The sequence below is a fragment of the Monodelphis domestica genome, chromosome 5 (assembly GCF_027887165.1).
Source record: "Monodelphis domestica isolate mMonDom1 chromosome 5, mMonDom1.pri, whole genome shotgun sequence".
Classification (NCBI taxonomy): Eukaryota; Metazoa; Chordata; class Mammalia; order Didelphimorphia; family Didelphidae; genus Monodelphis; species Monodelphis domestica.
The window spans coordinates 2,720,940-2,734,619 of record NC_077231.1 but is presented as its reverse complement, the minus strand read 5'-3'; the positions used below and the strand labels follow the sequence as shown (position 1 = coordinate 2,734,619).

The 13,680-nt window shown below is 44.1% G+C and overlaps 1 protein-coding gene across 5 annotated transcripts in view; it reads left to right on the top strand.

Annotated features, from left to right (window-relative positions):
* Nucleotides 1-13,680, top strand: part of MRTFA (myocardin related transcription factor A) — a 119,478-nt gene that overhangs the window by 85,176 nt on the left and 20,622 nt on the right. For all 5 annotated transcript variants that reach the window (XM_056797388.1, XM_056797386.1, XM_056797389.1 and 2 more), the window contains one exon: nucleotides 212-277. In XM_056797388.1, coding sequence (XP_056653366.1) covers nucleotides 212-277 — 66 coding nt within the window. The remainder of the gene's footprint in view (nucleotides 1-211; nucleotides 278-13,680) is intronic.

Here is a 13,680-nt window from a genome sequence, read left to right as displayed (position 1 = left end):
CTTGGGGATTGTTATCACCTAGGGGCGACCCTTCCTTCGCAACTTCCTCCTCGGCCGCCCACAGCCAAATACGGAAACTGGCTTGTCAGCCACTTCTGCAATTGCAGGCGCTCCCAGGTCCAGGACCGGGCTCCTGGCCCCCTTGAAAATGTGCCTTTTGTGGTGTTGCCTGCCGCTGACCGTCCGCCTTCCTCTTCTCTCCATTCTGCAGTGCTCCAGTTGAAGCTTCAGCAGCGCCGGACCCGGGAGGAGCTGGTGAACCAGGGGATCATGCCGCGTACGTACCCGTCCCTGCCCCCCCCCCCCCATGGTGGGACCCGCTGCCTTGGGGGCCGCGTTGCGTGAATGGGCCGGCCGGCAGGGCAAGTGCAGCAGAGGCCGTTTCCTCTCTGCCTCCAGATGGTGGCCTTGGAAGTCTCTCTCCTGGCCGGCAAAGTCCAGTGAAAGAAGCCTGAGGGGTTGGGGGGGTTGGGGGGGGGGAGGGATGCCCGAATTGGGCCTCGGTTCCATGAGGTGTGCTTGAAAGAATGTGCTGTTTACGTGTGCCTTTATAGGCAGGGCAGGTTTCCTGCCTTGAGGGTTTTCGGCTCTGCCAGCTTCCCATGATTCTTGAGCTCGAGCGGGGTGTGTGGGTGAGGGCCCGCTCTGTGAGCTTTCTGCCCCCTCAGGCCTGGCCGCCCCTAGCGTGCCCCCCCGGGGGAGGACGAGCCGGTTCCGAAGCCAAGGCTGTGCCGAGACCTCCTGGATGGGAGTGTGACGGAACAGGAGGCGTGCGGGACGGTGGGCCAGGGAGCCAGGCCTCTTGGCCGCTTTAAACAGAAGGCGGGGTCCTGAGCTCCTGTCTCGGCCCTTCAGTTCAGTGGGGGCACAAGCCGGCCCGCCAGCGGCACTCTCTGAACAGCCCCCGCTGCCCGGACAAGTCCGGGGGGCCTGCTCTTCGCTCGCGTTTGCTCGCTTCGTGTGCCTCCAGTGCAGAGGTTCAAGCGTGCCTTGGCTACTGCGCGGTCCTGGTGCGCGCGGACGGGGATGCAGCGGCCATCCGAAGTCGGCTTGGCAAATAGCGCCCTCCCTACACGTAGATGGGGAGAGCCCGGCGGCCCAGAGCTGCGGCAGGGCTGTTGGCCTGCGAGCCGGGCGCTTTATCCGCTCTGCTAGAGCCCTGAGCGGGAGGGGGGAAGGGAGAGGCGCCCCCCCCCCCCGGAGCCCTGCAGTGGATGGTCGGATGCACGCTTGATCCCCGAGTGTCTCCTGCGTCCCAGGGGCTGGGAGTGCTGCTGAAGAAGGGCTGCCTGGGAGCAACCGCTGGACCCTGGCCTCTGGAGGACAGCCGTGAAGCAACAGCATCCTGCCTGCCTCCCGCTTCTGCTTCCCACTTCCTGGAGGGCAGGCTGTACCTTCTTCTGTGTTTGGAAGTGAGGCTAGACAGCCAGGTGGGGATCCCCCGGGGCTGAGCCCGAGGGAGACCAGCCCAGGCTCTTCTTTTATGAGGGTGGGGCCCATTCAGAACCCAAAGAGGTGGCACAGCCCATCGGCAACACTTGTTGAATCCTCTGCTTGTCCCTGAGAATAGCGAAGACAAACCCCAACAAAAGTAATCTTGCCCTCAAGGAGCTTCCATTCTGTTGGGGGAAGACAGAGATCTAGATGGACAGACTAGATCCTAGGCCATGTGGGGGGCTCTAAAGGGGGAACCAGCAGGCGGGGTTAGGACAGGCTACCCTGAAGGTCGAGGGACCCCGGAGAAGAGGGAACGCGTGCCCCATGTGGAGAGCCGCCCGTGCCGACCTCGGGGACAAGCAGGAGGGGGCTGGGGAAGCGTTGTGAGCCGAGAGCTGCGCGGCCCCTTCTAGGAAGGCTTTGGCCGCTGACACGGCCCGGAGCCTGGTTCTTCCTGTCCTCGCTAGACGGTGGCGTCTGCCGTAGACTGAGACAGGATCGCTCCCCCATCGCCTTTGTTCTCAGCATGTAAACACGGCTCTCGAAGGTACACCATTGAACAGCCAGTGCCAGACAGCACAGCTTTATGCGTTCCAGGCCCTCTGCTTGCTCGGAGCATCGCGCCTCGGGGTGCCTTGGAGGAGCTAAGTGGGGGAAGGGGGAGATGGCTGACAGCGTCCAGAAGCCAGCGTCCAAGTCAGAAAGCTGAGGCAAGACACGTTCCATGTGCCCCAGACAGAGATTCATTGGAGTGTTCGTGGAAGAGATGAGCTCGGTTTGGAATGCCTCGTTCTTCAACCGTGCTGCCGGCCCCTTGAAGCCTTTTATATTTGACATTTAAAGGTGGTGAAAGGTCAGGAGGGGAAGGTGAATTCTCAGAGATGCTCCGGCAGGGAGGGCTGGTGCCGAAGAATGACCTTTTAAAGGAATCATTTAAAGGAATCCATTACTTGGCACAAAGAAGAAAAATCCATAATCTCTGCTAGAGAGAAGAGGAGTCAAATACGATTAAGTTGATAGGCGCCGCAATGTCCCATTTTTAATGAGTTCGAGGCTGTATTTTCTTCCCACAAATTGTCTCCACATATTTTTCACTGGTTCTTTGTGTCTTGGACATTGTCCAGATTTGTCCTTCCGCTCCCTCCACTAGTATAAATTGCAACCCGCGCGTACCTCCTCATCCTCAGAGGCCACATTGGCCAACCTGAACAAGGAAGCTTTCACCAGCATACCTGGCAAATAGTTATCTAGCCTTTTTTGTCTGAAGCTGCTCTCTGAGGGGGAACCCATTGCTTCCCTTGGCACCCTGTTCCCTTTTAGGAGACTGCTCACTCTTAAGAATGAATTAACCCTTAATTTGGCCTTTTGGAACGTCTAACTATAGCTTCTACTAAGGTTCAAGCTAGTCCCTTTCTTTAATATTTCAAGAAAGCAGACAGGAAGCTACCATCTCCCCTGTACCTCCCCTGCCCCTCCTCCAACCAAGTCTTCTCTTCTCTAGGCCCTACATGACCTGTTCCTTCCATTTGGCCTTCTGTGACATCATGTTGAGACCCTTCACCACACTGATGGCTTTCCTTCTGGCCAGTCTTGAACTTATAAGCACAGGGTTTTAGATGAGGTTTGAGCAAGACCGTGGCAGAATTTTCACTCTTCCTGATCCTAGACACGGTACCTTCCTTGATGGAGCCCTTAGTGGAGTGTTTCTGTTTCTAGTCTAGTCTATGCTATTCTAGTCTAGTCTAGCCTAGTCTAGTCTATTCTAGTCTATGCTAGTCTAGTCTATGCTAGTCTATGCTAGTCTAGTCTAGTCTTTTCTAGTCTATGCTAGTCTAGTCTAGCCTAGTCTAGTCTAAAAAAATAAGCTAATCTAGTCTATTCTAGTCTGTTAGTCTAGTCTATTCTAGTCTATGCTAGTCTAGTCTAGTCTTTTCTAGTCTATGCTAGTCTAGTCTAGCCTAGTCTAGTCTAAAAAAATAAGCTAATCTAGTCTATTCTAGTCTATGTTAGTCTAGTCTATTCTAGTCTATGCTAGTCTAGTCTATTCTAGTCTATGTTAGTCTAGTCTAGTCTAGTCTGTTAGAGCCAGAGAATATTACACATGGAAGGTGTGTGAGACTAGCCCAAGCTCTTTTTTTTATGGGGGTGGGGCAGATTCAGAACCGGAGACCCAAAGATATTGTGCCATATCACACTGCACGGTTAGATGGAGTGTGTGGTACACTAACCCCCCTGCAGAGGGCTCTTTAGACGATTGTCTTGCCCACACCTCTGCCATCTTGGATTTCTGAAATAGAAGATGGATTTTTTTTTTCAGCCCAACTTTCCATTTAGCCATAACAAATGTTATCTTAATAGATTCAGCTCACTTTTGTTGTCTGTTGCACCGAGCTTGGTGTTATCTGCAAATTCACAAGAATGTTAAAGCAGTAGCGTGTTGGGCCCACATTTCAGGGCCTCTTCCACTAAGAAACCGTGTCTAAGTTGTCTAAGAGGTCTGTGATCCCGGAGATGAGATTTGGCCAGGAGCACGCTGGAGGTAGAACACTCCAGCGACCAGGGAGAGGTTGTGCAGCTGGCAAAGAGAGGATTCCATACCCACACCAGGGCACCACCGATGGGGACAAGGGACAACTGGAAGCTTTGTCTCCTACTACCCAGTTCTGGGTCACAGATGCAGGGCGGACCGCATGGGAATCATGGGAATCCAGCGTAGGGAAGCCATAGAACAAGGAAGGCCGAGGTTCAGAGACAAGCAGCAGCTGTGTGTGCCACAGACCCCAGGAGCAAAGCAGCATCTAGCCCAGCCTGCAGAGGAGTAATTGGGATAGGAATCTCATACCAGAGAATCCTGCCTAGAATTCTGTTAATCAGGATCAGCAGAGCTTTTCAGCTGACTGTTAGAGGCAGATCATAAGCATTCTGCTGTTGTTCAGACCTAAATCCAAGTCAGGAACTCAGAGCCAAAATCAGTTAGGCATCCACCAGACATTACTCTATCAAACCACCATAGCAGCACTTAACCGATTGCAGGTTCCCAGCCTGTCCCTGAGATCCTGAAATAACAACACTCAGTTCACCAAGAAAACAGCAACGAGACAAGCCCAGATCTCCCTCCAGAAGTGTGCAGAACCCAGCCTTCACATCAAGCTGACATCAGGAAATAGGTGGAATAATAATTAGACAAACACACACAAAGACTTCCTTCTCTAAAGAGCTATGATGACAGTGGAGAACGCTCCAGGCACAAATGCATTGCCTCAGAGAAAAACCCAGCTTGGGCACCAACTCAACTAGAATTTCTGGAAGAGATTTTTTAAAAAGAGTTTAATTTTCATTTTAAATGAAGCTTAAAAAAAAAAAAAACTTTTACCTTCCTTCTTGGAGTCAATACAGTGTATTGATTCCAAGGCAGAAGAGTGGTAAGGGCTAGGCAATGGGGGTCAAGTGACTTGCCCAGGGTCACCCAGCTGGGAAGTGTCTAAGGTCAGATTTGAATCTAGGACCTCCCCTCTCTAGGCCTGGCTTTCAATCCACTGAGCTACCCAGCTGCCCCCTAAATGAAGCTTTAGAGGAAAAACTGAAAGAGAAATGAGAGTTCTGGAAGAAAGAATTAATTGTAAAGAGAATGAACAATTTGGCATAAAAGTTACAAAACCAAGCCAAATTCCCTTAAAATTTGAATGGACCAAATAGAAAAGCCAGGGGCTCCATGTAATGAAAAGAAGTATTGAAATAAAGTCAAGAGACTCTAAGGTGCCTTCCAGCAAAAACAGCCAACCTGGAAAACCAATCAAGAAGAAAAGATTTAAGAACTAGAGAGAAAAGGAGCAAAACCTTCCTCTGACTTTGCACTTTTCATCTTCTGCTGCCTGTGTCTCCCGAAGGAAAATGACAAGGGCTGACTCCTCTCTGCCCCAGGATAACTTTTCCTTGGAAGACTCCCATTTCCTGTTGGCCTACCTGGTCTCTAGCTTCAGGTGAGAAGAGGAGCAAGACCTTCCTCTGACCAAGACTTCCATCTTTTCTGTGTGTCCTCTGAGGGAAGGCTGCTAAAGGCCAAAAGAACCACCTGATCTCCCAAATAGAATGGAGAGGAGCCACCTTCTTCCCTTTGACCCCAGGCTTCAATCTCCTGCTGTGACTGTCCCCTGAGGGAAGAGGAAAATAAATGGGAAGTGAGATTTCCATCTTGTGCTATTTTTAATGGAATCACCAGCCTTTGAAGGAAAGACTTGTGAAATGAGGTCTATCCTCTGACCCTCTGCCTTCTACTCTATGCTCTACTTGTCTCCATCCCAATCTCTAGCCTCCTTCAAGAAGAATAGTAGCACTCAATGATAAGCATTCTCACATTTGGTGATAGAACATGTAATAATTAAAATAGTGGGAGACATGAATTGTAGTAGATATAAGAGTGGATGGCTTAAATTGTGACCGCAAAAAATATGGTTTCAAGACAGTGTCTTGTTTTAAATCAAATATAAGGTGGTCGCCAGGGAAAAATTCCCAATTATTAAATATACCCAAGTCTGCTAGGTTTTATAGAGATTTTAATTCATACAAATGAGGAATTAGAGAGAGAGAGAGAGAGAGAGAGAGAGAGAGAGAGAGAGAGAGAGAGAGAGAGAGAGAGAGAGAGAAGGAAGAATGAGAAGAATGAGAAAAGGATAGGCCGGCCCATGCCAACCCAGGCCCAAGCCCTAAGAGAAAGATCAGTCAATCCTTTATCCACTCACCACAAGATTTGTCCAAGCAAAGATTCTAGTGTTCAGAGAGAGACTAGCTCAGCTTTGGCCAGCTGCCATCTCCAGAGTGAGTACTTCTGAGATAGTCCCCGAGAGAGAGAGTCCAGAGGGACAGAGTCTCCTCAGAAGGAGCTCCAGCGAGAGAGTCCTTCTGAGACTGTCCTCAGACTCAGTTTCTCATCTCCTTTTAAAGGGCATTTTCTCCTATGCCACCTCCCCTAAGTTCTCACATCTACCAATCACAGTAGACGTTTTCCAAAGGACAGACCATTCTCAATTCACACCTAAGAAGACTTGAACTTTTGATTAAGTTCACACCTGAAAAACCTCTTTGCCTTTTGCAAGTTCACAAGTTGTCTGACCTTTATAGGTACTTAGCACCCTTTTGTATTAGATCTAAAAATAGGCACAGCTTAAGAGCTTTTGCCTTACTATAAGTATGGGTTTAAGTACTTTTCATTGTTCAGCCAGGAGTTTCTTCCCCTAAAGCATGCTTAAGTAGGGATGGAGTAGAGGTCTCACATTCCTGATCTAAGGTCCTTCATTGTTTAAAATGGGGAATGGTCTTAACCCAACCTTATGAACTAGGGTCTGAGAATTTTTAAGGTTCACAAACATCCCAATCAGTGATTCTGAACCTGTAAGTCATCATCCAGTCCCCATTGCCCAACCCCTGATTCATTATACCCACCCCAAAGTTTCTACCAAATGTCCCTTTTCTGTGCCTATTGGAAAATTTTTCATATGTCTTTCCATAGGCCACAAACTTCCCTTCATTTTAAATCTTTTTCTCTCCCACTCCTTCCAGTAGCCTAAACCTGGTTGCCCTTTTTATGGCACAGTCTCCTAGACAGTAATAGGAAAGTTAGGTGATGGGGGAGGGAGGGAGAGTAAAGATACTGAGTTCAGTTTTGGACATACTGAATTTATGATGTCAGTTCCAGGGATTAGATAGGCAAGTGGATATGAGATTGGAGGTCAGCAGAAAGATTGGGACAGAAAAGGTAAATTTGAGAATCATCAGCATAGAGAAGGTAATTCATGGGATCTGAAAAGATCACCCAAGTAAAGTACTATAAAGAGAAAGGAGAAGAATCTTCCTCTGAAAACTGCCTGTTCTATTCCTATCTTTGTCAGTTTGTTAATTAGGGAATGGCTCTTATTTTTATATATTTGATCCAATTCCTTGCACACCTTATAAATGAATCTTTTATTAGAGAAACTTGCTAAAAAGACCCCCCACACACAATTTATTGCTTCTACTCTAATATTAGCTAAATTGGTTTTGTTTGTATCAGATTTTTAAAAAAATATAATCAAAATAACCATTTTATTTCCTATGCATCTCTCTTGTTTGATCATCAATTTTCCCCCCACCCATAAATGTGACCAATCATTTTTGTACTTTACTATTTTGTTTTATGATGTCTAAATTATTTATCTCCTTTGAGCTTATCTTGGTATGTGATATGAAATGCTATTTTATACCTAATTTTTGCCAAACTACTTTCCAGTTTCTCCAGCAATTTTTGTTGAACAGTGAATTCTTGTCCCAATAGCTGGGATCTTTGGGTTTACTGAATGCTAGTTTACTGTACTATTCCTGATATGTTCAATTAACTTAATTTTCTATTTCTCATCCACTACCAAATTGTTTTAATGATTATAGCTTTGTTGTATAGTTTGAGATCTTTTACTTCCCTTCCTTTTCATTTTTTTCCCCAAGTCCTTTGATATTCTTGATCTTTTGTTCCTCCATTATTTTTTCCTGCTCTACAAAGTAATTCTTTGGTAACTGGATTGAAATTTTACTCATGAATTAATTTAGGAAGTGTTTGAAAAATAAGTTTTTCTAATTATTTAGATATCATTATTTGTATGGAGTGTTTTGTAATTGTGTTCATGTAGATCATGCTTGTGTTTTGACAGGTAGATTCCCAAGTCTTTAATTTCTCTTTTAAATTCTTTTTTTAATAGAATTTCTTCTTGATCACATGGTTTGATGGGGATATATGATTGGAGATGTAGAATCTAAACAATCACCCTAGTGCAAATATTAATAATTTAGGAATGGGTCTTGTTCAATGACACATATAAAACCCAGTGGAATTGCTTGTTGGCTTTGAGAGGGGGGTGAGAGGAGGAGAGGGAAAGAACATGAATCATGTAACCATGGAAAAATACTCTAAATTAATTAAACAAATAAACTTAAAAAACTAAAATAGAATTTCTTGGCTGATGACAGAGTTCTACCTATATAGTATCTCCCCATATAAGAGATAGGAACCATAATAAATTCTGCTCTAGTCCATTTCAAAGGTATTTCTTATATACAAGAAATATATTGCTGAATATTGATTTCTAATCCATTCTTCTATCTTCTCATTTTATAGGTGAGTTCACCCCATTCACATTCACAGTTATGATTGCTAATTCTGTATTTCTTGCCATATTATTCCCTTGTACTTCTCTTTTTTCACTGTCCCATGTTGAAGAATATATTTTCCTTTTCGCTAACATCTCGCTTAATCTACCCTTTCCTTCCTTTTTCCCTTTTGCCTCAGATGAAAAATTCTATACTTAACAATGTGTATGCATATTCTTCCCTTTTTTAACCACTTCAGATGAGTGAGGTTCAAATGTTACCTTCCCCCCTTCCCCCTGCCCTTGTTTTAGTATAAACTCCTCTTTCTGTATATCATTTATGTGAGATAAGTTATCTCTATTCTTATTCTGAGATCATCAAAACAGAGTCATTCTTGGGCCATCTGTCCAATTAGACTCTCTCAGTCCCCTGGATGGTTATAAAGCTCTGAGGTCTACCTATAACATCTCTCTGATCTAGCCCTTTTGCCTTCAGGAATTAAACGATAAGGGAAATGGTCAGGCAGACAATGCAACTAAGGATAAAGACAGAAAGGCCAAGAAAGCAAAGTCCAGTGCACAGGGCAATGACCGTGGCACGGACACTAAGGCAAATAATGAAGCTGAGAAAATCTTTCCACTCAAAGATGTTTCGAAGATATGTAGTACAGCTGGTGTGTTGCCCTCAAAGGTTCATAGGCAATTTACTACCCAGGAATTAGATTCCCTGAAGAAAAGGTTCCCAAAGTTTATCAACAAGCCCCATAGAACTCATAAGGAGCTAAAATGTGCTTTCCGAATTTTTGAACCCAGTTTTCAGGATGTGGAATTTCTTTTGGCAGAACTTTTTAGCCCTCATGAACATCTTTAGTTCATTGATAGGACTAAGTCAGAAAGCAACCTGACAGCTTGGCCTACAGAGAAGCAAAGGGAAGACTTTGATTTCTGTAATCCCATCAGCATGACCTACCTGAGGAAATGCAGGGAGGATTTGCTCCAAGCCATTGAAATGTGTTGCTCAAAACCAAATGCATGGGGAAATTTGACAGATTGGTGCAAAAGAAAGGAGAGCATCCAGCTTCCTTTATTGATCGCCTTTCTGAGACAGCTGAAGCTCTAATGGGCATAGATAGGGAAAGGGTAGAGTCTATAAGCCACATAAGGAGACAAGTTCTGAAGGGATGCACACCACACTTCAAAGTTTTTTTCAAACATTATTTTCCTAGATATGATACAGTGAGTTTAATTGAATTAAGAGATGCTGCGACATCTATATTTGAATGTCACATAGATCAAAGTAAACAGGTGGCAGATTTACAGCAAAAATTGGAAGAATCAGAAAAATTTAATAGACAAGGATATTGAGGAAATTAAGAATTTGAATATTGTTAAAACATACCCAAAACCTGTTTATAAGCCAAGAAAAGTACAGAGAGAGACTAGGAAATGTTTTTTTCCTGCCATAAGACAGAACACCGATCAAAGACTGTTTTCTAAAAAAGAAGTATGAACTTAAGAACAACAAAAGCACACAAGTAAAATACGATAAGCAAAATCCTACTTATTGTGAGCATTGTAAGTTGAAATCCACTCAACATGCAACAGATTTACAGGGAATGAGAGATTCTATAAAATTAGGGACTAAGCCCAAATATGCAGACATGGTTAGAAGAGAATTATGAAGCCAGGCCCATAATGTATTTAGTTTGGTACGTAGAGATAGAGAAAATAGTGAAAGACAGACTGCTGTTAAACTTAGGAGAAAATAGATAAGAAACAGTGAAACGGTGGTGCAAGAAATTAATCTGTGAATGATGAGAAATGTAAACCAAGTAGCAAACCACATGACGGGCAGAGACAAGTAATAGAACTTGATGAAGAAGTTATCGTTTCTCAAATAACAAGAGATAAGAGACTTAGAGAAAAACTGTATAGTAACCACACATGAAAAAAGTAGAAATCAAGTCAAAACATTCTTGGAAAACTTTTCAGTGCAGATTAGGCACAGGGATTGAATTTTGTAAAAGAAAAAGTCACGTAAACTCAAGCGAAACAAAATTTCAATTCCCTGCAGCAAACTGACTGTTAAAGAAAATCAAAGCATAAGTTTACCATTACCAGTGAGGTTACTGTTAATGGAGATGTAAATGATTTGGGAATATTCACAGATTTGCACAAGAGACCACAAAACTCAGTTAATTCTTCTAATAGCTATATGGCACAGATATCCTTAGAAATAACATCTAATTTGAATCCTGAAGCTGAAACTTTCCATCCTACAGTGACTGATATAGAAAATACAAAATTTAATGAAAATGAAGCTGACATTACATTTGAAAATAATAATCACATTCAAAGTAATAGAGGTGAAATAACAGTTAAATTTGAACAGATGAATGGAATGACAGATTTAGTAACTGATAGAATAACCAAGGATTCAAATGACAGACTTGAAACCAATATTCTAAGTGGAAGAGGGGGGTCTGACCAAATAAAATGATATGAGATTAACCATAGATATGATTTGAATTCGTTTTCCACTGAAGCAGAGGATATGATACAATTAACCTCAAATGAAAATCTCATAGGAAATGTTTTAAATTGGAAGAGTTAACTGATTCAACCATACAGCTGGCTGAAAGTAGTAAAGAAATGCAGTGATTCAATAATATTCAATTCAATAACAATACTTTAGCTACACAGAAGCCAGAACCATATGTATGGATTAAAGTGGGAAAGAAAAACTACAAGGCTCTCTTAGATACTGCTTCAAAATCTGTTCTAAAGACATGTCCAGGGGATACCGACATAGGGGGTCTGGTTTCTGTAGCTGAAGCAACGGGTCAGATTCAACCGGTCCCTGAGCTTAAAAGCGCTATGGTCAAATTGGGTCCTCTCACCATAGATCATACCTTCTTATTAATTCCCTCATGTCCAGATAACCTTTTAGGATGGGATTTTGTGTGTGTGTGTGTGTGTGTGTGTGTGTGTGTGTGTGTGTGTGTGTGTGTGTGTGTGTGTGTGTGAGATCCAAGTGACTTTGCAATGTGAAAGATCTGGGAAAATTTACTTGCATTTACCCATGAATTCACTAATACACTACCCATTGTTATACCTAGAACAACTAGAAGAAGAACCTGAGAAAATTCAAATTGTAATAAGGGACTATATTGAGGGTAACTGACAACTAAAGACCCGGCTATTAATCTTCTTTTCTTTCTCCCTTCTTCCCTTCCTCCTTTCAGCCTCCCTAATTCTCCCTCCCCCCCCCCCTTCCTTCTTCTTCTAAATCAACTCAGAGATGAGTTTATGATGTCTCAAATGAAATACTTTTTTACTTCTCTATCTTAAATAAAGGGTTTATTGGGGAAGACAGGGAAGGATAAGGAAATGGAAGGAAAGAGATTTGGGGGTTTCCCTATCACTAGGATGAGTCTTAGATTGGAGGATGGTGGAATATAGTTCAATTGGGAGAAATAGCTGATAGGTCTGGAAGTTCAGTCACTATCACAACAGAGCAAGTCAGAGAGATATCTGGACTTTTGACCAAAATAAAAAAATAAAAAAAAAAACCTTCCTTTCTTCAGTCTTCAAAACCGAGAGAGAGAGGGAAAAAAAAAACAACCTTCTTCCCTCTTTCAAGCCACAAAGGTTCCAGCCAACAGTTGGTTTGGCCTTTCCCGGTAACATTCCAAAGAGAACACTCTCATTTGACTGACAGGTCATCACTCAGCTGCTCCAAACTCCTGCTACAAAATCATTCTCAATTTCTCACTTCCACAGTAGGCATGCTAGGTGAAGTAGACTAAAACTCTTCCTCTCCGCCTTCTTGTCTTCATGGCTCCAACTTCTTAATTTAACTTTTGCATTATGAAATTCTAAGAGGTCTCATGATTTATTTGGAGATTCGTTGGACTGAAAATCAGGATTTTATCCTGAATTCTGCCATTGGAATCAATCATAAAATCATAGAATTTTGGAGTGTTGATTCTCTGATGACAAGAAAGATCCTGATTCTCTTGGATTTTTCTTTATTCATCTCTTTAGTGTTCTTCCCCTCTTATCTTGTTGCATTTAACTGGAGCTGGAAGGATTTCTTGAGTAAAACATTGGATGATCAACTATGGGAATGGGGCCATTATTCCAAAGTGACCCAAGAATTTGATAGCTCCCGGATGTGCACTTGAGGTCTCCCAGGCCTCACCTATTACCTTGGGTTAGTGATTCCATGTCCTCTTGAGGAGATTACAGAGATTCATCTGATTGGGACATTCAAGGACTTAGAGACTTGGAACCCCGACTCCCGATTCTCTAGTGCAGCCTCTCTTTTTATAGAGTTGATTGGCCTGGGAGGAATGAGAGATGCGTTTGCATTTGAAGAGTGAGAGCAAATCCACCTAATTAGGCAATGGCCTCCAACTGCAGGAATGTGACCGTTAACTGTCCTGGAATCTCCGGGGTATTGGATGAGTATTGTAGGAAGGCATGTGTTCCACTGGCAGGGACGAGCTGATCATTCGATTTGAGGCTGCCGAGCATCAGAAATCTGCCTGGACTTGGTGTGTACTGCCCTTGGGAGGCTTGGATGGACGCAGCGGCCCCTCAAGCTGTCCTTGGGGGAGTCTCACATGAGCACTTAGAACCGAGCTTTTATGTTCTGAGTGTCTGTGCTCAGCTAAAGGGCATGTTAAAAACTGGCCTTGCTTGAATGTCGCTCTGCAGCCCAGCCCGGTCCCCAGGCTTTTGCTAGGAGTTTCAACTACATGTTTCTGACATTGTTTTTTGTCTTTTTAACAATCCTCCCAAGGAAATGGAAGGGCTTAAAGTAAAGGCTCTTCCCACAGGCGTAGTGAGTGGTCCTTCCTACCAGCTTATTTCGCTGTTTAATCCACGTTTGTTTCTTGGAGAACAGCTTGTATTCAGAGCCTTCTGGAGGAAATGGAATAGACCAGATGATGGCGGTGGTGCTTGGCATTATAGTCCATGGAGCCCAGCGGCCAGTGGGAGTGGCAGAGAGAATTCAGATGAATTAGTGAGATCTGCTGGGCTAAGGACAGTCGGGGCCTCCGGGAGCACGTTCAGGGCTGGCCGAGACTTGATACGGAGCGCATCTGTGGATGGTGCCGGAGGG